Genomic DNA, 26,177 nt, shown 5'->3' on the forward strand with positions numbered 1-26,177 from the left:
CATGAAGCTCCCGACTAACAGTTATTGTGCTGACGTTGCTTCCAGAGACAATTTGTAACTAGGCAGTGAGTGTTGCAACCGCTATGCGCTGAAGCTATGCGCTTCAGCACTCAGCGGTCCTGTTCTGTGAGCTTGTGTGGCCTACCACTTCGCAGCTGAGCCGTTGTTGCTCCTAGACGTTTCCACTTCACAATAACAGCACTTACAGTTGACCAGGGCAGCTCTAGCAGGGCAGAAATTTGATGAACTGACTTGTTGGAAAGGTGGCATCCTATGATGGTGCCACGTTGAAAGTCACGAGCTCTTCAGTAAGTCCATTCTACTGCCAATGTTTTGTATATATAGTGTATCTGTATTTATTCATCACCTATAGTGTCTCACAGGTCTTCCTCACATTTTTGTTTGGAATGTTTTGTGTCATTGGGAAAAGCCTCTATCAACCCTTGATACAGTTTAGAAATCAACTTTAGAGGTTTGTCAGACTGCCTTAAAATAGATTCAATCTTTGAAGCTTCTGGCTTGTCCAGTGTTTGCTGCACAGAGAGAATAAAGTGTTCTATCTGCAAAAGTTCACCTCAGCGCCGTCACAGACTGGTCTTCCCTGGCTGCCTGACCCTGCTGAGACCCATGTCACCATCTGATCCTGCTCAGATGAGGCATGACAAAGAATGACCTTGCTGTACATTTATACATGATATTATCCAAGAATAGAATGTTTGAATAATTGAAATGACCATTATTCCCATATCCCAGACTGTAGCCTACCCCTCAAGACAAGAAGGAACTTTGTATCTATTCACTGATTGTTATCAGTGGTGTAAAGTACTTAAGTAAAACTACTTGAAAGTACTACTTTAGTTTTTGGGGGGTTTCTGTACTTTACTTTACTATTTATATTTTTGACAACTTTTACTTCACTACATTCCTAAAGGAAATTATGTACTTTTTATCCATACATTTTCCCAGACACCCAAAAGTACTTGCTACATTTTGAATGCGTAGCAGGACAGGAAAATGGTCTAATTCACACACTTATCAAGAGAACATCTCTGGTCATCCCTACTGCCTCTGATCTGGCGGACTCACTAAACAATGTGAGTGTTGGAGCGTGCCCCTGGCTCTCTGTAAATTAAAAAAACAAGAAAATGGTGCCGTCTGGTTTGCTTAATAAAAGGAATTTAAAATGATTTATACTTTTACTTTTGATACTTAAGTATATTTTAGCAATTACATTTACTTATGATACTTAAGTATATTTTAAACCAAATACATTTAGACTTTTACTCAAGTAGTATCTGACTGTGCACCATTACAGTGTAGCCTGTAGAGCTGTTTATACTGTGTCAGTGTGAAAAGTAGGGAATTAGCAAGGAAAACTGACAGATCAATAACGTTATATTGCTATACTGACTCTAATAAAAACTCAATTTGGGCTGTCAAAAAATTTCTGAATATTGATCTTCAATCATTTGGCCGCTGGTTTCATCGTTTGATTCAAGTCTAGTGTGATTGAGCAAAAATAATAGGCAAAGTTAGTGAGCTAGCTAGCTAACGTTTTTGGCTAGCTCTAATGGTACATCAACTGGCAAAAACTTTCCAAGTTAATTTACTTCTGTTGAAACGGGACAAAAAGGCTACCAAACATTTCCATACACACAACAGCTGTTAGACACTGCTATCTGACAGATTGCTAGAGGCTAGAGCTGAACTGACTGTGGTAGCTACTAGCTAGCAAGCTAGTTTATTCTCTTCAGACAGAACTTCAGTCAAGAGGGGATGAAACATGATTAGCTAACGTTACATGTCAGTTACACTACAAGCTCAGCACTGGGAATAACTACTTTTTTTCTGTTAAGTCAAACAGCAGTTACCTTGCCAGCTACATCAGTCAACTAAAGAGTAGCCAGTTTCTGCTTGCTTTTACAACTCTGAGAAAAAGCGCAATACACACAGACAGCAGCTGCAGACAGCAGCACCATGCTGGTCCTATTAGGCAGCCTTTCAGAAGCTTTGCCTTCACACAGCCTGTCCGCACTCTCTGTGGTGTCCGCACGGTCCTAAATCCAGTGTCTGAAACCGCCGAACAGCCTATCCGACCACTCTGATTCGTCCGCATGATTCTAAGCACGCCGATGCCTCTTTTTGCAATGATAAGACTTGGGGGGACAAAAATGCAATTTTAGAATGTGGGGCGGTCATGTCCCCCCTGTCCCCAGTGAAAGTTGTGCCCCAGAACCAGAGTTTGTGAGCAGAGTTGAGAGTTGGAAATCCCGCTAAAAGATTATTTAACAAACACTCCATCTACTTTTCTGACTATGTACCATTTGGTTTTGAAGTAGGCTATTGTAAGAAGTTTCAACATTTCAACAACTGTCACAACTTCCTCCAAAGCTGCCTCCTCTCCTTGTTTGGGCAGGCTTCGGCGTTTGTCGTCACCGGCCTTCTAGCCACTGTCGCTCCTCATCTCATCATTCCATTTGTTTTGTCTTGTTTATTACACACACTTGGTTCATATCCCCTCATCAGTATCTGTATAAGTGTTCCCTCTGCCCCCTTGTCTTTGTGTGTGATTGTTTATTGTGGAGCTTATTATAGCTCGGTGGAGCTCTTTTGTGTTTTGTATCGCCGGGACATTCACCCGTGTGCCTTGTTGTTTTCCAGTGCGCCGTATTTCCGCACTGGAGTGTTTTACGCATTGCTGCGTACCGCTGTGTTACGGAATAAACAATTTATTCTGTGATTTACCCTACCCTGCACCTGACTCCTTCTAAATCACGCACCACAACAACATGTCATACGCTATTAAAGAAGGACTTACAGTGCATTCAGAAAATATTCAGACCCCTTGACTTTTCCCACATTTTGTTACATTACAACCATATCCTAAAATAGATTACATAGATTTTTTCCCTCATCAATCTACACACAATACCCCATAATGACGAAGCAAAAACAGTTTTTTAGATTTTTTTGCAAAAAAATAAAACAAAACAAAAATGAACTGAAATTTCACATTTACATACAGTGAGGGAAAAAAGTATTTGATCCCCTGCTGATTTTGTACGTTTGCCCACTGACAAAGAAATGATCAGTCTATAATTGTAATGGTAGGTTTATTTGAACAGTGAGAGACAGAATAACAAAAAAATACAGAAAAACGCACGTCCAAAATTTTATAAATTGATTTGCATTTTAATGAGGGAAATAAGTATTTGACCCCTCTGCAAAACATGACTTAGTACTTGGTGGCAAAACCCTTGTTGGCAATCAGAGGTCAGACATTTCTTGTAGTTGGCCACCAGGTTTGCACACATCTCAGGAGGGATTTTGTCCCACTCCTCTTTGCAGATCTTCTCCAAGTCATTAAGGTTTCGAGGCTGACGTTTGGAAACTCGAACCTTCAGCTCCCTCCACAAATTTTCTATGGAATTAAGGTCTGGAGACTGGCTAGGCTACTCCAGGACCTTAATTGTGGTCCTCTGTAGCTCAGCTACAGAGCACGGCGCTTGTAACGCCAAGGTAGTGGGTTCGATCCCCGGGACCACCCATACACAAAAAAATAATGTATGCACGCATGACTGTAAGTCGCTTTGGATAAAAGCGTCTGCTAAATGGCATATTATTTATTATTTATTATTTTAATGTGCTTCTTCTTGAGCCACTCCTTTGTTGCCTTGGCTGTGTGTTTTGGGTCATTGTCATGCTGGAATACCCATCCACGACCCATTTTCAATGCCCTGGCTGAGGGAAGGAGGTTCTCACCCAAGATTTGACGGTAAAAGGCCCCGTCCATCGTCCCTTTGATGCGGTGAAGTTGTCCTGTCCCCTTAGCAGAAAAACACCCCAAAAGCATAATGTTTCCACCTCCATGTTTGACGGTGGGGATGGTGTTCTTGGGGTCATAGGCAGCATTCCTCCTCCTCCAAACACGGCGAGTTGAGTTAATGCCAAAGAGCTCGATTTTGGTCTCATCTAACCACAACACTTTCACCCAGTTCTCCTCTGAATCATTCAGATGTTCATTGGCAAACTTCAGATGGGCATGTATATGTGCTTTCTTGAGCAGGGGGACCTTGCAGGCAATGCAGGATTTCAGTCCTTCACGGCGTAGTGTGTTACCAATTGTTTTCTTGGTGACTATGGTCCCAGCTGCCTTGAGATCATTGACAAGATCCTCCCGTGTAGTTCTGGGCTGATTCCTCACCGTTCTCATGATCATTGCAACTCCACAAGGTGAGATCTTGCATGGAGCCCCAGGCTGAGGGAGATTGACAGGCCTTTTGTGTTTCTTCCATTTGCGAATAATCGCACCAACTGTTGTCACCTTCTCACCAAGCTGTGCTCCTAATCTCAGCTCGTTACCTGTATAAAAGACACCTGGGAGCCAGAAATCTTTCTGATTGAGAGGGGGTCAAATACTTATTTCCCTCATTAAAATGCAAATCAATTTATAACATTTTTGACATGCGTTTTTCTGGATTTTGTTGTTGTTATTCTGTCTCTCACTGTTCAAATAAACCTACCATTAAAATTATAGACTTATCATTTCTTTGTCAGTGGGAAAACGTACAAAATCAGCAGGGGATCAAATACCTTTTTCCCTCACTGTAAGTATTCAGACCCTTTACTCAGTACTTTGTTGAAGCACCGTTGGCAGCGATTACAGCCTCAAGTCTTCTTGGGTATGACGCTACAAGCTTGGCACACCTGTATTTGGGGAGTTTCTCCCATTCTTCTCTGCATATCCTCTCAAGCTCTGTCAGGTTGGATAGGGATTGTCGCTGCACAGCTATTTTCAGGTCTCTCCAAGGATGTTTGATCGGGTTCAAGTCCGGGCTCTGGCTGGTCCACTCAAGGACATTCCGAGACTTGTCCCAAAGCCACTCCTGCGTTGTCTTGGCTGTGTACTTAGGGTCGTTGTCCTGTTGGAAGGTGAACCTTGGCCCCAGTCTGTGGTCTTGAGCACTCTGGAGCAGGTTTTCATCAAGGATCTCTCTGTACTTTGCTCCGTTCATCTTTCCCTCGATCCTGACTAGTCTCCCAGTCCCTGCCGCTTAAAACAATCCCCAAAGCATGATGCTGCCACCACCATGCTTCACCGTAGGGATGGTGCCAGGTTTCCTCCAGAAGTGATGCTTGGCATTCAGGCCAAAGAGTTCAATATTGGTTTCATCAGACCAGATAATCTTGTTTCTCATGGTCTGAGAGTCTTTAGGTGCCTTTTGGCAAACTCCAAGCAGGCTGTCATGTACCTTTTACTGAGGAGTGGCTTCTGTCTGGCCACTCTACCATAAAGGCCTGATTGGTGGAGTGCTGCAGAGATGGTTGTCCTTCTGGAAGGTTCTCCCATCTCCACAGAGGAACTCTGGAGCTCTGTCAGAGTGACCATCGGGTTCTTGGTCACCTCCCTGACCAAGGCCCTTCTCCCCCGATTGCTCAGTTTGGCCAGGCTGCCAGTTCTAGGAAGAGTCTTGGTGGTTCCAAACTTCTTCCATTTAAGAATGATGGAGGCCACTGTGTTCTTGGGGACCTTCAATGCTGTAGACATTTTTTGGTACCCTTCCCCATATCTGTGCCTCGACACAATCCTGTCTCGGAGCTCTACGGACAATTCCTTCGACCTCACGTCTTGGTTTTTGCTCTGACATGCACTGTCAACTGTGGGACCTTATATAGATAGGTGTGTGCCTTTCCAAATCATGTCCAATCAATTGAATTTACCACAGGTGGACTCCAATCAAGTTGTAGAAACATCTCAAGGATGATCAATGGAAACAGGATGCACCTGAGATACATTTCGAGTCTCATAGCAAAGGGTCTGAATACTTATGTAAATAAGGTATTTCTGTTTTTTATTTTTAATACATTTGCAAGAATTTCTAAAAACCTGTTTTTGCTTTGTCATTATGGAGTATTGTGTGTAGATTGATGAGGAAAAAATAATAATTTAATCCATTTTAGAATAAGGCTGTAATGTAAGAAAATGTGGAAAAGGTCAAGGGGTCTGAAAACTTTCAGAATGCACTGTACCTAGGTTATAGGCCACTGTGTAAAAAAAGAAGAAGCTTTTTCTCTAATCTATTGATGGTCAGATACTTCAGTTGTAACTGGCTCTGTTGTGCTCAGATTTTACAGTTGATAGACAACTTCAGCACTGTTACAAACTTAGACTCCTCTTTTTTAAACAATAGCCTATATAGAAACCAAACTGTCTTTGGTGCTGCTGCATTCATTGTCTTGCCGTCAACTACACAGGCTGTGTGACCTATTTCTTGGTCGACTCATTTCAACACATTACATTTATGTAATTTAGCAAACACTCTTATCCAACAATACTTATAGTAGTGAGTGCATACATTTCTTTCTCCATACTGGTCCCCTGTGGGAATCAAACCCATAACGCTCTCGTTGCAAGTGCCATGCTCTACCAACTGAGCCACACGGGACCATTAGTGGTGGGGTAGCCTAAATACATACAACAGAATAGGCCTAATTAAGAGAACAATGAAGAAGAAAAGGAAAAATGCTGGGCAGAGCATGGCCATAGCTCGTGGACAAATTATGCACGCTCCGATCCTTGCTCCACTCCAGCTCCACTCCGCTCACATCCTCTGTAATACACATAACAACGTATAGACCAGAGGTGGCCAGTCTTAGACTTTTGGTCCCCCCACAGACCTTATCATATCCTATTACATAGCTCTTCCCTTATCTCTCATATCTCTCCTTACATCGACTGATATCAGATGAAGGTCACATGATCTCTAGAGATCCCGCAAAGCGCCACGACTTACAGTAAATTGTGTGTGTGTGTGTTTCTGTTGGCGTGTGTGTGGAGCTCCATTTTCCCCTGCTGCTCAACCGCATTATCTCTCTCTGATCTCCAGTGAGTAAAATAGTCAGATAAAGAGTCTGTGTGTCAGACATGACACCCCAAGCCTCTAGTCTCTAGTCCCAAATCCCCAGACAGCTTCTGTAGATGAGACTGGCTGTAAAGTGATCAGTTCTTTGAGAGCGACTCCAAGGTCATCCATGGAGCACTGCTAATGCAGAGAGAGAGAGAGAGAGAGAGAGAGAGAGAGAGAGAGAGAGAGAGAGAGAGAGAGAGAATTACAGACCTCTACATGCTTTGTAAGTAGGAAAACCTGCAAAAGCGGCAGTGTATCAAATACTTGTTCTCCCCACTGTATAGACAATGTATCTCAATCACTCCCAAACGCATTGAATATCATAGATAAATTCAGCTTCATCTCAAGTTATAAAATGTATGTAATCATATCAGCCCTACTGCCTCTCAAGACCCCAATGAAGGACTTTCTACTTATGTAATCCCAATAATTTCCTATTTTAAACATTTGGTAAACATTAGACACTTTAACAGAACGATTAAAACAATTAAATCCAACCTCATTAGATGGACTAATTTCCCAGTTGCTTTAACCGGCAGAATATCTACAAATTCACAAAGAGGGATAGACATAGGAAGACTATCCGATTACTGCTGACAGGCAGCACTGCTGCGAAAAATGTTTAGGCCTCTAAGATGGCAACCACCTCTGGTCGTTTTGAGGGGGGGGGGGGGGGGGCGGGGGGATGTAAGGGGACACTCAGGGGATGGATGAATGGGAGGGGGACTGATAAGCTGGGGGGGGGGGGGGGGGGGGGGGGCTAGGCGGGTTGGGAAACATGGTTTCTGGGTGTGGAGGGAGGATGCGGGCGGGTGGGGACTGAGGGGGGTAATGGGTTGGGGTTATCTTGGTATGCAATTATTTGATTGTTTTTGTATCTGTAACCCCCTCAGATTATTTTTTTTGTTTATAACGAAATAAAAGTTTGGTTACAAAAAAAAGAAACTTGTGCCCGCCCGTCATAATAATGTGAATAATGTAGAGTTTCAACTTTAATCTTGTTCACATGGAATGTAAAAAAAAAAAAAAAAAAAGATAGGCTACTGTTCACTCAACTAAGTTAAGACAGATTGAAGTATTTTCATTGTAATTTCTTTACAGCAAAAGCCATTTGCTTTCCAAATAGTTTTTCCGCAATTGTATATTTAAAAATTGCGATATACCTGGCTGGGTCTCTCTACTTTTCACAGACAATCGCAACAATCGTCTATTTGGTATTTGCAGCACGCGCTGCCAAAATTGCGGGCCCTTCAGACTGTAGGCTATGCGATTTAAAACAATCCACAGCTGTTTTTTAAGAAGCTAATGATCCTCTGTGGCCAAATCATGCTTTCTGGTGTAGTAGCCTATTTTGAAGGATTTTATTTATTTCTGTATAGACAGGAGTAAGCTAATTAGGCTATATAATGTTTGCAATCTAATTCAATTGGCTTTAGGGAAAGCTTAGCTTCCCCGAGCCTTATGGACAAGCCACCTAAACCTTTTAATGTGGCATAAACACAACCAGTCATGATGTTTTCATCTGATTGTCAAACAATCACTTGTCGTGTAGGCTACCCCCACACATTTGTCCCCTCACAAAATAATTTAGGAACCAAACCCCAACAGTGCACTTTGCACCCACAATTTGATGAATGGAAAGAGACATACACCACCGTTCAAAAGTTTGGGGTCACTTAGAAATGTCCTTGTTTTCGAAAGTAAAGTATTTTTTTTGTCCATTCAAATAACATCAAATTGATCAGAAATACAGTGTAGACATTGTTAATGTTTTAAATGGCTATAGTAGCTGGAAACGGATGATTTTTAATGGAATATCTACAGTGAGGGAAAAAGGTATTTGATCCCCTGTTGATTTTGTATGTTTGCCCACTGACAAAGACATGATCAGTCTATAATTGTAATGGTAGGTTTATTTGAACAGTGAGAGACAGAATAACAACAAAAAAATCCAGAAAAACGCATGTCAAAAATTTTATGAATTGATTTGCATTTTAATGAGGGAAATAAGTATTTGACCCCTCTGCAAAACATGACTTAGTACTTGGTGGCAAAACCCTTGTTGGCAATCACAGAGGTCAGACGTTTCTTGTAGTTGGCCACCAGGTTTGCACACATCTCAGGAGGGATTTTGTCCCACTCCTCTTTGCAGATCTTCTCCAAGTCATTAAGGTTTCGAGGCTGACGTTTGGCAACTCGAACCTTCAGCTCCCTCCACATATTTTCTATGGGATTAAGGTCTGGAGACTGGCTAGGCCACTCCAGGACCTTAATGTGCTTCTTCTTGAGCCACTCCTTTGTTGCCTTGGCCGTGTGTTTTGGGTCATTGTCATGCTGGAATACCCATCCACGACCCATTTTCAATGCTCTGGCTGAGGGAAGGAGGTTCTCACCCAAGATTTGACGGTACATGGCGTCGTCCATCGTCCCTTTGATGCGGTGATGTTGTCCTGTCCCCTTAGCAGAAAAACACCCCCAAAGCATAATGTTTCCACCTCCATGTTTGACGGTGGGGATGGTGTTCTTGGGGTCATAGGCAGCATTCCTCCTCCTCCAAACACGGCGAGTTGAGTTGATGCCAAAGAGCTCGATTTTGGTCTCATCTGACCACAACACTTTCACCCAGTTCTCCTCTGAATCATTCAGATGTTCATTGGCAAACTTCAGACGGGCCTGTATATGTGCTTTCTTGAGCAGGGGGACCTTGCGGGCGCTGCAGGATTTCAGTCCTTCACGGCGTAGTGTGTTACCAATTGTTTTCTTGGTGACTATGGTCCCAGCTGCCTTGAGATCATTGACAAGATCCTCCTGTGTAGTTCTGGGCTGATTCCTCACCGTTCTCATGATCATTGCAACTCCACGAGGTGAGATCTTGCATGGAGCCCCAGGCTGAGGGAGATTTACAGTTATTTTGTGTTTCTTCCATTTGCGAATAATCGCACCAACTGTTGTCACCTTCTCACCAAGCTGCTTGGCGATGGTCTTGTAGCCCATTCCAGCCTTGTGTAGGTCTACAATCTTGTCCCTGACATCCTTGGAGAGCTCTTTGGTCTTGGCCATGGTGGAGAGTTTGGAATCTGATTGATTGATTGCTTCTGTGGACAGGTGTCTTTTATACAGGTAACAAACTGAGATTAGGAGCACTCCCTTTAAGAGTGTGCTCCTAATCTCAGCTCGTTACCTGTATAAAAGACACCTGGGAGCCAGAAATCTTTCTGATTGAGAGGGAGTCAAATACTTATTTCCCATATTAAAATGCAAATCAATTTATAACATTTTTAACATGCGTTTTTCTGAATTTTTTTGTTGTTATTCTGTCTCTCACTGTTCAAATAAACCTACCATTAAAATTATAGACTGATAATTTCTTTGTCAGTGGGCAAACGTACAAAATCAACAGGGGATCAAATACTTTTTCCCTCACTGTACATAGGCGTACAGAGGCCCATTATGAGCAACCATCAGACAAGTTGTATAATAATTTTAAAGCCTTGAGACAATTGAGACATGGATTGTGTATGTGTGCCATTCAGAGGGTGAATGGACAACACAAAAAATGTAAGTGCCTTTGAACAGGGTATGGTAGTAGGTGCCAGCCGCACCGGTTTGTGTCAAGAACTGCAACGCTGCTGGGTTTTTCACAGTCAACAGTTTCCCGTGTTTATCAAGACTGGTCCACCACCCAAAGTACATCCAGCCAACTTAACACAACTGTGGGAAGCATTGGAGCCAACACGGGCCAGCATCCCTGTGGAACGCTTTTGACAACTTGTAGAGTCCATGCCCCGATCAATGTAGGCTGTTCTGACGGCAAAAGAGGGGAGTGCAACTCAATATATGTCATGGTAGAGCCACCAGTATTACTCTACTGATTTACAGTACTTGAATACAAATGTTCCTTGCTAGCTTTTTCATTCACCCTCCTTTGGTTTTACAGTCTGTGTGTATGTGTGTGTGTGTGTGTGTGTGTATAAGTGATTAATGCTTCAGACACTGCACTGTATTTATCTCATTTCTCATCAAATCTGTCTGAGCCTCCAAATCCCTCTGCTGCATTGCTCCGTAAGTGTGTGTGTGTGTGTGTGCGTGCATGCATGCGTGTGTGTATGTGTGTTCAGGGGCCTGAATCTGCTGCCTGGCAACCCAGACCTCATCGAAACTTGAGCCCCCTCTCTGCACTTTTGTCATACACACATGCGCGTGCACACACACACACACACACACACACACACACACACACACACACACACACACACACACACACACACACACATACACACACACACATACACACACACACACACACACACACACACACACACACACACACACACACACACACACACACACACACATACACCAATCTCCAGCCAGGTACGGCCTGGTACATTTCCTCAGAGGTAATCCTGTGATTTGGACTAATACCACAGCCTCTTATTATCCCAGCTGAAAGACACCCACACCCCGCTGCCAAGACACTGCTGGCTGCCGCAGCACACGGAGGAACTTCCTACAAGGTCATAAGAAATTCTCCTTCACAAGGTATTTGAGCTAAAGGGGCAGGGCTGGCATTATGGGCAGGCCTTAGGGGCCTTGGCCCGCCCTACTGTACCTCCTTGCCCCTCCAACTATACTGAACAAAAATATAAACGCAACATGCAACAATTTCAAAGATTTTACTGAGTTACAGTTCATATAAAGAAATCAGTCAATTGAAATAAATTCATTAGGTCAAAATCTATGGATTTCACATGACTGGGAATACAGATATGCATCTGTTGCTCACAGATACCTTTATAAAAAGGTAGGGGCGTGGATCAGAAAACCAGTCAGTATCTGGTGTGACCACCATTTGCCTCATGCAGTGCAACACATCTCCTTCGCATAGAGTTGATCAGGCTGTTGATTGTGGCCTGTGGAATGTTGTCCCACTCCTCTTCAATGGCTGTGCGAAGTTGTTGGATATTGGCGCGAACTGGAACACGCTGTCGTACACATCGCTCCTGAGCATCCCAAACATGCTTAATGGGTGACTTGTCTGGTGAGTATGCAGGCCATGAAGAACTGGGATATTTTTAGCTTCCAGGAATTGTGTGGGGCTGTGCATTATCATGCTGAAACATGAGGTGATGGCAGCGAATGAATGGCACACCAATGGGCCTCAGGACCTCGTCACGGTATCTCTGTGCATTCAAATTGCCATTGATAAAATGCAATTGTGTTCATTGTTCGTAGCTTATGCCTGCCCATACCATAACCCCACTGCCACCATGGGGCACTCTGTTCACAACGTTGACATCAGCAAACCGCTCGCCCACATGACGCAATACACGTGGTCTGCGGTTGTGTGGCCGGTTGGACGTACTGCCAAATTCTCTAAAACGACATTGGAGGTGGCTTATGGTAGAGAAATTAGCATTAAATTATCTGGTAGCATTCCTGCAGCCAGCATGCCAATTGCACGCTCCCTCAAAACTTGAGACATCTGTGGCATTGTGTTGTGTGACAAAAATTCACATTTTAGAGTGGCCTTTTATTGTCCCCAGCACAAGGTGCACCTTTGTAATGATCATGTTGTTTAATCAGCTTCTTGATATGCCACACCTGTCAGGTGGAAGGATTATCTTGGAAAATTAGAAATGCTCACTAACAGGGATGTAAACAAAAAAAGAGAAATAAGGTTTTTGTGCGTATGGAACATTTCTGGGATATTTTATTTCAGCTCATGAAACATGGGACCAACACTTTACATGTTGCATTTCTATTTTTGTTCAGGTAGCATTTGCAAAGTCATCAACATCTATTGTTTCAAATCAATCCAGAATACAACAAAAAATTGACAATACAATAGGCCTAGGGTTTCAAGCTCTGGTTGATTTGAAATGTAATGATATTCAGTGATATTTAATAGTGTTTGGTTGTCAACGCAACCAAATATCAACCTTTAGTACCTTCAGAAAGTATTCATACCCCTTGACTTATTCCACATTTTGTTGCGTTACAACCTGAATTCATCTACACACAATACCCCATAATGATAAGAAAATAAAATGAAAACATGTTTTTAGAAAATGTTGCTAATTTATTGAAAATGAAATACAGAAATATCTCATTTACATAAGTATTCACACCCCTGCGTCAATACTTTGTAGAAGCACCTTTTGGCAGTGATTACAGCTGTGAGTCTTTTTGGGTAAGTCTCTAAGAGCTTTGCACACCTGGATTGTACACTATTTGCCCATTATTCTTTTTAAAATTAATCAAGCTCTGTCAAGTTGATTGTTGATAATTGCTAGAAAGCCATTTTAAAGTCTTGCTGTATATTTTCAAGCCAATTTAAGTCAAAACTGTAACTAGCCCACTCAGGATCATTTAATGTCATCTTGGTAAGCAACTCCAGTGTTGATTTGGCCTTGTGTTTTAGGTTATTATCTTGCTGAAAGGTGAATTTGTCTCCCAGTGTCTGTTGGAAAGTAGACGGAACCAGGTTTTCCTCTAGGATTTTGCCTGTGCTTATAGCTGTATTCCATTTATTTGTATCCTAAAAAACATCCTAGTCCTTGCCAATGACAAGCATACCCATAACATGATGCAGCCACCACCATGCTTGAAAATATGAGCGGTACTCAGTGATGTGTTGTGTTGGATTTGCCTCTAAGTTAAAGAATAGGACTAAATCAAATCAAACTTTATATAAAGTGCATTTAAAGTTTGATTTGATTTGATATAGTACTATTCTTTAACATAGATTTTTGGTTGAAATAGAGATGTGAATCCAACATATCGATTATTCATTTGTAGACAAACTGGAATTAAAGCCAGACTAAGTCAATAGCACAGATGTAACTATCTAAGCAGAAAATACATTTCCTTCAAATGTTGATTTCTGGTGGCGTTGACAACCAAACACAATTAAATATCACATTTGAAATACAATATATAACCTATTAACTTGTTGACAAGTTAACAAATTATATGTTGGATTCACGTCTCCAACTCAACCAATAATAAAAGTTAAAGAATGGGATTAAACCAGTGGCTCAGATGGAACTATCCAAGCAGTAGATACTTCTCCTTTAAATGTTGATATTTGGTTGTGTTGTCAACAAAACAAAATTCAATATTACTTTTGTAATATAGTAATAGTTAAAGCTATTTTAACAACGAATTTAACAATCAAACTTAAAATCCATGGCCACATTTTGAGGTTAATTTAACTATTAGAGCTGTTGAAGTTAACGCGTAATTAATGCTTTAACGCGTGACATGTTCATCGGCGTAATTTTGTTTTACACCGTTCATCGCTTCTCCATTTCTTCACCCCATGGAATCTTTTAAGCGCAAGTGTTTCCGCACGGACCCTTTTAAGCGCAGAGCACAACACGGAACACAGCTACAGTCAATGCTTGCGCCTATACATCGTGCTTCGTGCTCATGTCATGAGCCATTTGAAACTACTTGGGAGCTGCTATTTTTTGGTTTGTTAACTAACAACATTGTTTAGCTAGCTAGTCATGTTACCTAGCTAGCTAGCAACCTGATAACTTGACCACTGACTAGGCTATGCACAAATTCGGATGACACAGGTAGAACTGAAAAGGAATAGGCTACTCAAAGAGATGCATCAAAGGTAGGCTGCATATGCTAGAGTGGGATGTATGTGTGTGTGTGTGTGTGTGTGTGTGTGTGTGTGTGTGTGTGTGTGTGTGTGTGTGTGTGTGTGTGTGTGTGTGTGTGTGTGTGTGTGTGTGTGTGTGAGATCGGGAGTAAGTGAGAAAGAGAGGGTGTGGGAGGGAGGGAGAGTGTGTAGGCCTATGTGTGTAAAGTTATCTGAACAGTACAGATGTAACCGATGATTAGTGTTTTCATAATATCGTTGGACAAGCAGTACAGATGTAACCGATGATTACAGTGTTTTCATAATATCGTTGGACAAGTGTAGCCCTTTCCTGCAGTCAAATGGCTAGTGGCTTCATGGGTGGAATGTTATTAATATTTTTCATAATTTCCAAATTAATAAACAATTTTTTTTAAACATCCGAAAATCCGGTGTTTCTATGTCAAACGGTTTTGTTATATTTAAGTCTTCTGTGATGTATATAAAGTGTAATATTGGAATACAAACTCAAAATTGAAAACATTTCAACTTTATATGGTCTCAAAGTATATTTGTTTAAGACTACCAACAATCACTCTGTGTGACCCTGATTTAGCCCACTGCAGTAAAAGGTTAAAAGCTCTTTGTATCCATAGAGATGGTTCTTTTTTCATATATTCACACTAATTTAGAATGCCTGAAGCTTTAACAGTATGAGAGAGAGAGAGGTGTTAAACTTCAAGAACATTGATAAGAGGGAGTAGGCCTACTGAAACATATGGAGCATTAATAGCTAGCTGTATATTACAGTGACTTTTGTGTTGTTTATGGTGACATTTTGGGGTAAAATTTGAGAAAATGTGATAATTTGGATTAATCACGATTAACTAATGTCATTCACTCTAAATTATTTTAATTGTTTGAGAGCCCTAGTCACTATACATTTCTTCTTATGTAATCATATAAAGCATGCATGTTCAAGATAGCATGCATAGGTCGTGACAGGTCTGTGAAGTTCTTCACAATTGCTGTAATAATCTGTGCAGAATCTTGAACGCCATTGATCACTGGCACCATGTACTTTTAATGCAATCTCAACTGCAATCCAGGTCATTTGGTTCTGTTATTATATGAAGCACAGTGATAACACATGAATCTGTTCTATAAATAAACAAAATATCTGACATTTTATTCCCATTTGAACTTTGCTGTGCTTTTAGATGGTTGAAAGCACAGTGATAACACATTGGAAATTCAACTAATTTTTGGCTGTCTTTTTGAGTGGGTGAATATAGGTTGTAATCTCATTGATCAATGTCTCAACCAAATATTACCCAATTATCCATGTTGAAATGACACTGTGTGCCCAGTGGGAAGTTCCCTTTAATATAGACCACATGGAGATTTATTTTATTTATTATTTTACATTTTTAATATGAATAAAGACTTGCTAAAGTGCCAAAATTCAGCATTTTGACATGTCCCTCCGTGCCCCCTCTGTGACTTCTTGGAAGATTTTAACATACTTAACCCCAAAATGTATCTAAGTTTTCACCATCATTGTAATGCCATAGTTATTTTGTTGCTTTGACAGTCATTTCTGAAGACTATTACTAATTTCATGTGATTAGTGATTCATTTACGTCTGTCCCCCATTTTAAGGTCAAACCTGTTACGTGAACTGAACTCTTTTTAATATGGTGAAACTATTCCTTTTTAAATAATTGTTTTCAAAATAAACATTTAACATCTAATAGTCAAATCCCAGCGTGAAAGCAGGTGAGCTGGCAATTTTCTGTTTTTTTTGTGGTGGAAAACTGAGTCGATCAAGCATAACAAGTCAAACCTGTTACCCATAGATAGACAAGCTAGATTTCTCTTTATTTTTTTCAATGTTCACTTTTTTTGTGAAGCTTGCATTCGATTGCCTCTCCCTGTTGCACACAAGCTTCCATTCCCCTGTCACAACGAGATTCATGTCTGATTTAAGATGAAATCGTCAAACCTGTTACGGTCAACCCTGTTACTTTATTTGGCACTTCATAGTCACTTACTATAGCCATTTAATTTTTTATCTCTTGAGATGAGAAAACTTAAGTTGATCATGTGCATGGGGCGGCGCACAATTGGCTCAGCGTTGTCTAGGGTAGGGGAGGGAATGACCGGCAGGGATGTAGCTCAGTTGGTAGAGCATGGCGTTTGCAACGCCAGGGTTGTGGGTTCGATTCCCATGGGGGGCCAGTATAAAAAAAATAATTATGTATGCACTAACTGTAAGTCGCTCTGGATAAGAGCGTCTGCTAAATGACTAAAATGTAAATGTAATGTGCTCTTTATAACAGAATGTTAAAATGAGGTGAAATCCAAAAGTTTTTGGGACAAAGTTACACTTCTCAAAAGGCACCAAATTGCTGGAACGATCCTGTTATGTGCTGCTTCAATGAGTCAATACTGCAGGTATGTCATACACTATATTATTGGACATTTTCAAATGGCTCAGAATAAACTGATTATTGACCTTGAACCATTAAACTTTTAATTAGATCATACACCATATTTTATACACAGATTCAGTCATTAAAATCAATAATGGATTCACTGGACAATCTCCATCACCAAAGTCCTGTGTGTGTGAGTGTGTGATGAATCATTAAAATCAATAAAGCGTCTACAGATGCATACTCACCATCACTAAACCACTATAGTCAGCCAATTAACCCAGCAGCGTTTAACTGCTCATTCTGGGCACTGGGCCATTAATTACCATCAACCATATCTAAACCAGCCTAACACACACATAGACACACATACATACACACACACACACACAGCATATAATTGTATACTGTACAACACCGCTAGGCTATTAAACCTTTTAGTATAACACAAGGAATTAGCTGTGGCCAATCGTTCGTGAAATTAAAACTCTCTCCCCCCTCCATGGTCACATCTTGGACCGGTCTGAACCCCCCAGAAGAGCTGCAGGGTGTGTGTGTGTGTGTACACGTGTGGGTGTCCCAGGGTCAGAGTGGACTGACCCAGCCCATCTGGAGCCAATGAGATGCTACGACACCAGCTGTCACTATGGAAACCATTCAGGTCCCGCCCTGACCTGGCCTGCTCTCTGATGGGACACATTAACTGCTGTAAGATGGTGGTGAAGTGTGAAATGTTACCTGTAAATGGGATCCTGCATCACCATCATCTTACTCTCATCCCACGTCCACTCCTTCTTCTGTGGAAAGACAGAATCAATTGTTCAGTGAAGAGTGTGTCGAAGATTGTCAGCCAGAGGTTTGTGTGTGTAAGGAGTGTGTGAGAGATGCTAAGACGGTGTGAGAGGAGATCAGGACCTCTGTGTAGTACGTTCATGCCAGACACTTTAAAATGAGGCTGTCCCCGCTAGCTACTGCCATTCACCACCGTGTCTCTGATTGCCACAGTAATGAACTTTGACCTAGGCTGGGCTGGATGTTGGGCCCAAGGACTGGAGATATTGATTCAATAGAACCAACCGATCCACAATCTACACCGTGAATAAAGCAATTATCTAGCTGTGAAGTTCCATTTAGATATTTTGCTCTCTGTCGTTTTTCCTTTCTTCCCATCTTTCTCACTCAGTCTTGCTTTGGCTGCTCTTTTTCACTTGCTCTCTCTCTATCTCTCTCTCTAGACTCTTTCACGCTCTCTCTTTCTCTCACTTGTACTCTTTCTCTAATTTTCCCTAGCTTTGTCTCCCTCTCTGTCTTCTCTCTCTCGCTCGCTCTATCTCTCTCCCTCTTTCATTCTCATTATCTCTCTTTCTTTCTACATTGAGCTTCGTCCCAGTTTACTGAGACAATATAAATGTCAACAGGAGAGCGATTGGAATTATTCCTCCTATTGATTTTTGTTTCACAATTTCCACTCAAACATCTCACTTTTCATACCTCCTTTCATCCCTCCATTCGGTGAGATGTAAATGAGGCGGTCTCTGGACGTGTTGACATTTCATTCTTGGCCAGAGAGCAGGCTGAGAGACAAAGCAGACAGAGCCATATAGCCCCATTCAAACCACAACACCTTTCATTCACTGTACAGCTCATAATAACAACACAAACACCACTGCTGTGCTGCGCTGTGTTCAGTTCACTCCAGCTGTTTAGAACAATTCAACCAGAGATTCTGGGTCTGGCAGGGGCATTTACTGTCTGCTTAGGGGGACTGACCAAGGTACGAGACGTGTTTGCCTCTTTCTTTTACTGGGGTTATCAAGGTAAATTATCATTCACAGTCTAGCGATCACTACGTCTATTCTGCTCTTTCCTCCTCTCTCTATTCCCTTTGTCTGCCTCCCCATATTCTTTCCTCCTCTCCATATTCCCTTCTTCCAGTGGTGGAATAAGTACTCAATTGTCATACTTGAGTAAAAGTAAAGATACCTTAATAGAAAATGACTAAAATAAAAGTCACCCAGTAAAACACTACTTTCTAGTCTAAAAGTTTCTGGTTTTAAATGTACTTAAAGACATGCTCCAATTAGTAAGTATTTTGTTAACATCCCGCTTTGGGCTGGATGTGTCAATATGGGGTGCCATTATATATATATATTTTTTTTTTACGGACAGACAGAGGCACACTCCAACACTCAGACATAATTTACAAATGCAGTATTTGTGTTTATAGAGTCAACCAGATAAGAGACAGTAGGGATGACAACACGTTATTATTCATAGGTGCATAAATTGGACCATCATTCTGTCCTGCCTAAGCATTCAAAATGTAACAAGTACTTCTTGGTGTTAGGGAAAATGTATGGGAGTAAAAAGTACATATTTTCTTTAGGAATGTAGTGGAGTAAACGTGAACGTTTTTACTGAAGTACTTTACACCACTGCCTTCTTCCTCCTTTCTCTGTTCTCATCTTCCTCCATTGCATCCCATAGAGTCCCATATACAGTGGGGGAAAAAAGTATTTATTCAGCCACCAATTGTGCAAGTTCTCCCACTTAAAAAGATGAGAGAGGCCTGTAATTTTCATCATAGGTACATGTCAACTATGACAGACAAATTGAGAGAAAAAAAATCCAGAAAATCACATTGTAGGAATTTTTATGAATTTATTTGCAAATTATGGCGGAAAATAAGTATTTGGTCAATACCCATTCTCCCACTCCACTGACTGCATAAATAAAGCCTCATCCACAGATCTGTGTTGGTTGGGATGTGTGGATGAGGTTTTATGAGCGATCGACCAATGGACAGCAGCTATAGACAGCTGCATAATAGGCTGACGGATCCTCGCGGACATGGAAGTATCCATTGGCATTTAGAGGGGGAAAAAGTGAACACAAGCATGCGCACACACACACACACACACATTAGTTGCCCTTTAGCGTGATCTAATGAAGAGGCGTGCCCTAGAGGACCACTAAGAACAACTCAATTAAGGCCTGACTGTAATCAGTGTGGAGGGAGGGAGGGAGGGAGGGAGGGAGGGAGGGAGAAGCTAATGCAGCTAGGGGATATGTATAACCGGCCATATACATTCTCTCTGTAGCATCCCTACACCCTTCGCCCTCCGCACCATTGTTAAAGGTTAAAGGCTAAATGCATTACAGGTTCCTATAGAGCTTAAGTGTAGCCTTCAGCCTTCAGTCGCTGCCTTGAGCCATGTCTAGTGCATTAGTACTGTCCTCTCAGTACAAAAAAACTGAATAGAGAGAGGAGAGAAAGGGGAGAGAGAGTAGAGAGAGATAGAGAAAGAAGATCTCCATACAGGACTCCAGACAATGGTGGGTCGAGACAGGAAGAAGAGTAGGAGACATCTGCTGAATACCAGTGGCTTCTTTAGGCTTGTTTGCATACCTGGGGTTATGAGTGTACTTCTAGCTTTAATAGGGACTGACATTAATAGTGAATTGTAGTAAACTGAGAGACAGGAGAGAGGTCACTCAAGGTAAACCCAGTCTAACTACTGTCAAGGTTTATAGTAAACCCAAATCACTGTAAAACTGCCATAAAGAAAGCTTTATAAAAATTATATGGAGCAAAACAGGATTGGTGGGGTGTATTTAGCATAGGACGGATTTACTCCTCTCCTCCACTCTACCCTGTCTGGAACGTTATTTAGCAGGGCACAGATTCACTCCTCTCCTCCACTCTACCCTGTCTGGAACGTTATTTAGCAGGGCACAGATTCACTCCTCTCCTCCACTCTACCCTGTCTGGAACGTTATTTAGCAGGGCACAGATTCACTCCTCTCCTCCACTCTACCCTGTCTGGAACGTTATTTAGCAGGGCACAGATTCACTCCTCTCCTCCACTCTACCCTGTCTGGAACGTTATTTAGCAGGGCACAGATTCACTCCTCTCCTCCACTCTACCCTGTCTGGAACGTTATTTAGCAGGGCACAGATTCACTCCTCTCCTCCACTCTACCCTGTCTGGAACGTTATTTAGCAGGGCACAGATTCACTCCTCTCCTCCACTCTACCCTGTCTGGAACGTTATTTAGCAGGGCACAGATTCACTCCTCTCCTCCACTCTACCCTGTCTGGAACGTTATTTAGCAGGGCACAGATTCACTCCTCTCCTCCACTCTACCCTGTCTGGAACGTTATTTAGCAGGGCACAGATTCACTCCTCTCCTCCACTCTACCCTGTCTGGAACGTTATTTAGCAGGGCACAGATTCACTCCTCTCCTCCACTCTACCCTGTCTGGAACGTTATTTAGCAGGGCACAGATTCACTCCTCTCCTCCACTCTACCCTGTCTGGAACGTTATTTAGCAGGGCACAGATTCACTCCTCTCCTCCACTCTACCCTGTCTGGAACGTTATTTAGCAGGGCACAGATTCACTCCTCTCCTCCACTCTACCCTGTCTGGAACGTTATTTAGCAGGGCACAGATTCACTCCTCTCCTCCACTCTACCCTGTCTGGAACGTTATTTAGCAGGGCACAGATTCACTCCTCTCCTCCACTCTACCCTGTCTGGAACGTTATTTAGCAGGGCACAGATTCACTCCTCTCCTCCACTCTACCCTGTCTGGAACGTTATTTAGCAGGGCACAGATTCACTCCTCTCCGCCACTTTACCCTGCCTGAAGCGTTATTTAGCAGGGCACAGTCACTCCACTCTACCCTGTCTGGAGCAATATTTAGCAGGGCACAGATTCACTCATCATTCCCTCACTGCTGGTGACAGGATATGAATCCCACTCACTCCTCCACTCACAACCCCAGGATATGACATTGCTCAGCAATGGCTGAGTGCGCAGTTTGACTGGGGAGGTTAGAAACAACACAACACCCATCCACTCTACTCCCTGCCCCTGAGCTCCAGACAGTTCAAATGGAAAGAAACAGGGCGAGAGATAATAACAGGTTATAAAAGAGAAATCAAATACTCACTTTTAACTTTTTTCTGAGCGCCACCTTCACTCCATCCACTGAGACGATGATGTTGACCTTCTTCTTCTTGATGTTTTTCACTTTGAATTCATACTGTGGAAAGAATGATTGATGAACAATAGTAAGAATATATTAAGACTTTGAATTTAAATTGCGGAAAGAAAGATTTATTAACATTAGTAACAATATAACGTGTTACCAGTGAAAGCATTTAAAGTGAAAATTAAATGAAACACTGCCGCCCAAATAAAAGAAAATATAGCTGCAAGCTGCAATGAAATGGGGTGCTGGAAGCATATACATCCTCCCTCATGTAGGCTACATGTAACAATTCAAAACACTTTATGTGCAAGTTTCATGTTGATAAAGTGAAGAGAAGTGAAGTTATTATGGTTTAATTGAGGACACAATATATTATTTTAGATAGTTGTCATCTCAACAGTTGATGTTGAGATGTGTCTGTTACTTGAACTCTGTGAAGCATTTATTTGGACTGCAATTTCTGAGGCTGGTAACTAATGAACTTATCCTCTGCAGCAGAGGTAACTCTGGGTCTTCCTTTCCTCATGAGAGCCAGTTTCATCATAGCGCTTGATGGTTTTTGCGACTGCACTTGAAGAAACGTTCAAAGTTCTTGAAAATGTCCGCATTGACTGACCTTCATGTCTTAAGGTAATGATGGACTGTTGTTTCTCTTTGCTGATTCGAGCTGTTCTTGCCATAATATGGACTTGGTCTTTTACCCAACAGGCCTATCTTCTGTATACCTCCCCTACCTTGTCACAACACAACTGATTGGCTCAAATGCATTAAGAGGGAAAGAAATTTCACAAATTAACTTTTAAGAAGGCACACCTGTTAATTGAAATGCATTCCAGGTGACTACCTCATGAAGCTGGTTGAGAGAATGCCAAGAATGTGCAAAGCTGTCATCAAGGCAAAGGGTGGCTATTTGAAGAATCTCAAATATAAAATATATTTTGATTTGTTTAACACTTTCTTTTGGTTACTACATGATTCCATATGTGTTATTTCATAGTTTTGATGTCTTCACTATTATCATACAATTTAGAAAATATTAAAAATAAAGAAAAACCCTGGAATGAGTAGGTGTGTCCAAACTTTTGACTGTATACTGAGCAGAAATATGTGCTAATTGGTTAGGATTGATAGAGGCGTCATTAGTATTTTACATTCATTTGAATTTAATTTATCCAGGGAAAGGGTGTGAGTGTGTATGAGTGTGTCTTTCCATTTAGCAAAAAACTTAAACTAAAAGGCTGAGATCTCAAAGGCATTAGCTACTAGGGTAGCCACTTGAAGGCATTAGCTAGCAGGGTAGCTAGAGGTTTTAAGGCTTTGGCTAGCTTCCCTACATCTTTAAAGTCGATTAGCCTTATCCCTGCTGGTGTCTGATAAATCAGCGTTAAGCATATGAAAGCTTTCTGCTCTTCAAAAGCATCACACATACATCACACACCACACCTACACAGCCATAGGGATTTACATTTTCACAACTTGACTGGGAATAATAACTCTGTCATAACCAAATATGGGCCTAGCAGCAGCATGAATCAATGTGAACCTGCTGTCTTCATGTCTTTAATATATCCCTTTAATGTTCCTCTGGTCGGATGCCTGCTCTGTGGGAGGTGACTGACTAGGCTGGGTGTGTGTGTGTGTGTGATGTCTGTGTGTGTGTGTGTCCTCTCCTGTCTGCTCTGTAGCGACCTGCACCTTGCCCAGACAGACACAGCTAGGTGTGTGTGTGTGTGTGTGTGTGATTGAGTGCATGTAACTGTTTGTGTGTGTGTCCGAATGCCTGTGGTGTGTGTGGCCAGACTGGCCACCTGTCCCATGTGTTGGCCCTGGACTGACGCCCTGATACCTGATGCAGACAGGACACAGGTGCCATGTGCATTTTACGTTCAGTTTAGAAAACCCCAAATCTCAGTCTCTAGGCACATTCAAGTATTCAGCACAATCCACACCAGCTGATCCATACTGGCCAGGTTTTAAAAGTCAATTAAATGTTTATCTGTGTCTGGGTGAGGTGTCTGCCCAGGCTGGTCACTAGAAATAGACAGCAATTTCTAATATTTGAAAAGGTCCTGAGAACGTCGATATACTATATGCCTTTCTCGGCTCTCAAAAAAAGAAAAGAAAAAGACTGTCCAGCACTAGGTGTGAACTCATTAGGCTCGGATCCGGAGCGTGCTGCTTAGACCACTTCACTACGGCAGTTCACAACGATCTAGCAAGCTGTGAGAACATTATTAATACTGAAGATACCTAGTGCATCGTTTTAAGCCTTCCCCGAACCATAGCCGTAACCTTAACCTCTCAGAATGAGGGCCTAAACTGTTACCATTGAGTTGTTTCTGTTTTAACCTTGTAAACATGCGGAATTAACCCTGTACCATCCATAATATGTCGAACTTCGAAGGGAAACTATGAGATCATGTTGGTCTGCCTGGCCTGTTCAGTGCAGGGCAATTCCCTGGTAACAGAATGACATATTTTATTTTATGCAGCAGTCAGGATTCTGAGCACAGCTCCAATCTCTGGAGGAGAGTATTAATTCCAGGAGAGTATTACCAATGTCTTTGGTATATCACTGGCTGCTCTGAGGCTTGCCAGGAATCTCATCCTTTGCTAACCCTGTTACCAGGTCAGTGGATAACACAGACAGCTGGGATAGATAGACAGTACAGTACCGTGACCTTCTGTGCGACGTGTGTGTGTGTGCATATGTGTTTGATGTGAGTGACCTCTTTATAGATTACTGCATCTATCTAATGGCTCTCAATGGACAGCTGGCACATACAGTATATGCATCTATGCGGCGTAATGTGACAAATAGCACTTATCTTTTAATAGGCCTGTCTATCCCTCATGATCCTGCTCCATCTCACAGTCAATCACATCAACTAGTCTGGTCTGGCAGGCTAGTGAAGAGGCGCCACAGCACATTCATTTTCAATTTCCAATCTACATCTAATACTGATGATAGGATGTTCAACAACACATGAAACGACCAAATAAACGGACCTAATTATGACAGTGAACACCGCAATGGCTCCCTGCTAAAAAAAAAGCACAGGCCATTAATGTTTGTGCTGCCATTTAGAAAATTAGATATTGTAAAGAAGACAGGGTTTAGAATACGAATCCTTACATGACAAGAAAGACTTGTCATGTAAGGACTGTTTTGTGTGTGTCTCAGCATGTGATCCATTTAACATTTAGCCTCCATATTGCCAGATAAGCAGGTAATTATTTCCTGAACATCGGCCCCAGCCGTTTGCTCTGTAATCCATCATAGCAATAACAACACCATCAGACAAACATAATGCCATCTTCAGTCTCAAAGGCTATTTTCACACACATACAAATACCATTAATCTCATCCAACAATGAGACCGGGCCATCCATTGATGACTGTCATAATAATAAACCTTTTCAACGAGTTTGGATGCAGCATTTTCATCTCTCACACGCACGTACAGTGGGGAGAACAAGTATTTGATACAGTGCCGATTTAGCAGGTTTTCCTACTTACAAAGCATGTAGAGGTCTGTCATTTTTATCATAGGTACACTTCAACTGTGAGAGACGGAATCTAAAACAAAAATCCTGAAAATCACATTGTATGATTTTTAAGTAATTAATTTGCATTTTATTGCATGACATAAGTATTTGATCACCTACCAACCAGTAAGAATTCCGGCTCTCACAGACCTGTTAGTTTTTCTTTACGAAGCCCTCCTGTTCTCCACTCATTACCTGTATTAACTGTACCTGTTTGAACTCGTTACCTGTATAAAAGACGCCTGTCCACACACTCAATCAAACAGACTCCAACCTCTCCACAATGGCCAAGACCAGAGAGCTGTGTAAGGACATCAGGGATAAAATTGTAGACCTGCACGAGGCTGGGATGGGCTACAGGACAATAGGCAAGCAGCTTGGTGAGATGGCAACAACTGTTGGCGCAATTATTAGAAAATTGAAGAAGTTCAAGATGACGGTCAATCACCCTCGGTCTGGGGTTCCATGCAAGATCTCACATCGTGGGGCATCAATGATCATGAGGAAGGTGAGGGATCAGCCCAGAACTACACGGCAGGACCTGGTCAATGACCTGAAGAGAGCTGGGACCACAGTCTCAAAGAAAACCATTAGTAACACACTACGCCGTCATGGATTAAAATCCTGCAGCGCACGCAAGGTCCCCCTGCTCAAGCCAGCGCATGTCCAGGCCCGTCTGAAGTTT

General features: G+C 42.0%; 1 protein-coding gene across 1 annotated transcript in view; it reads right to left on the reverse strand.

The window, feature by feature from the left end:
- The window catches only part of LOC311131467 (carboxyl-terminal PDZ ligand of neuronal nitric oxide synthase protein-like), a 187,195-nt gene that overhangs the window by 94,845 nt on the left and 66,173 nt on the right, over positions 1 to 26,177 (reverse strand). Inside the window, exons 3-4 of the mRNA XM_084164481.1 lie at positions 21,902 to 21,994; positions 17,682 to 17,740 (exon numbers count right to left, since the gene is read on the reverse strand). Coding sequence (XP_084020607.1) covers positions 17,682 to 17,740; positions 21,902 to 21,994 — 152 coding nt within the window. The remainder of the gene's footprint in view (positions 1 to 17,681; positions 17,741 to 21,901; positions 21,995 to 26,177) is intronic.

The sequence above is a fragment of the Coregonus lavaretus genome (genome assembly GCF_964263955.1).
Source record: "Coregonus lavaretus genome assembly, chromosome: 6".
NCBI lineage: Eukaryota > Metazoa > Chordata > Actinopteri > Salmoniformes > Salmonidae > Coregonus > Coregonus lavaretus.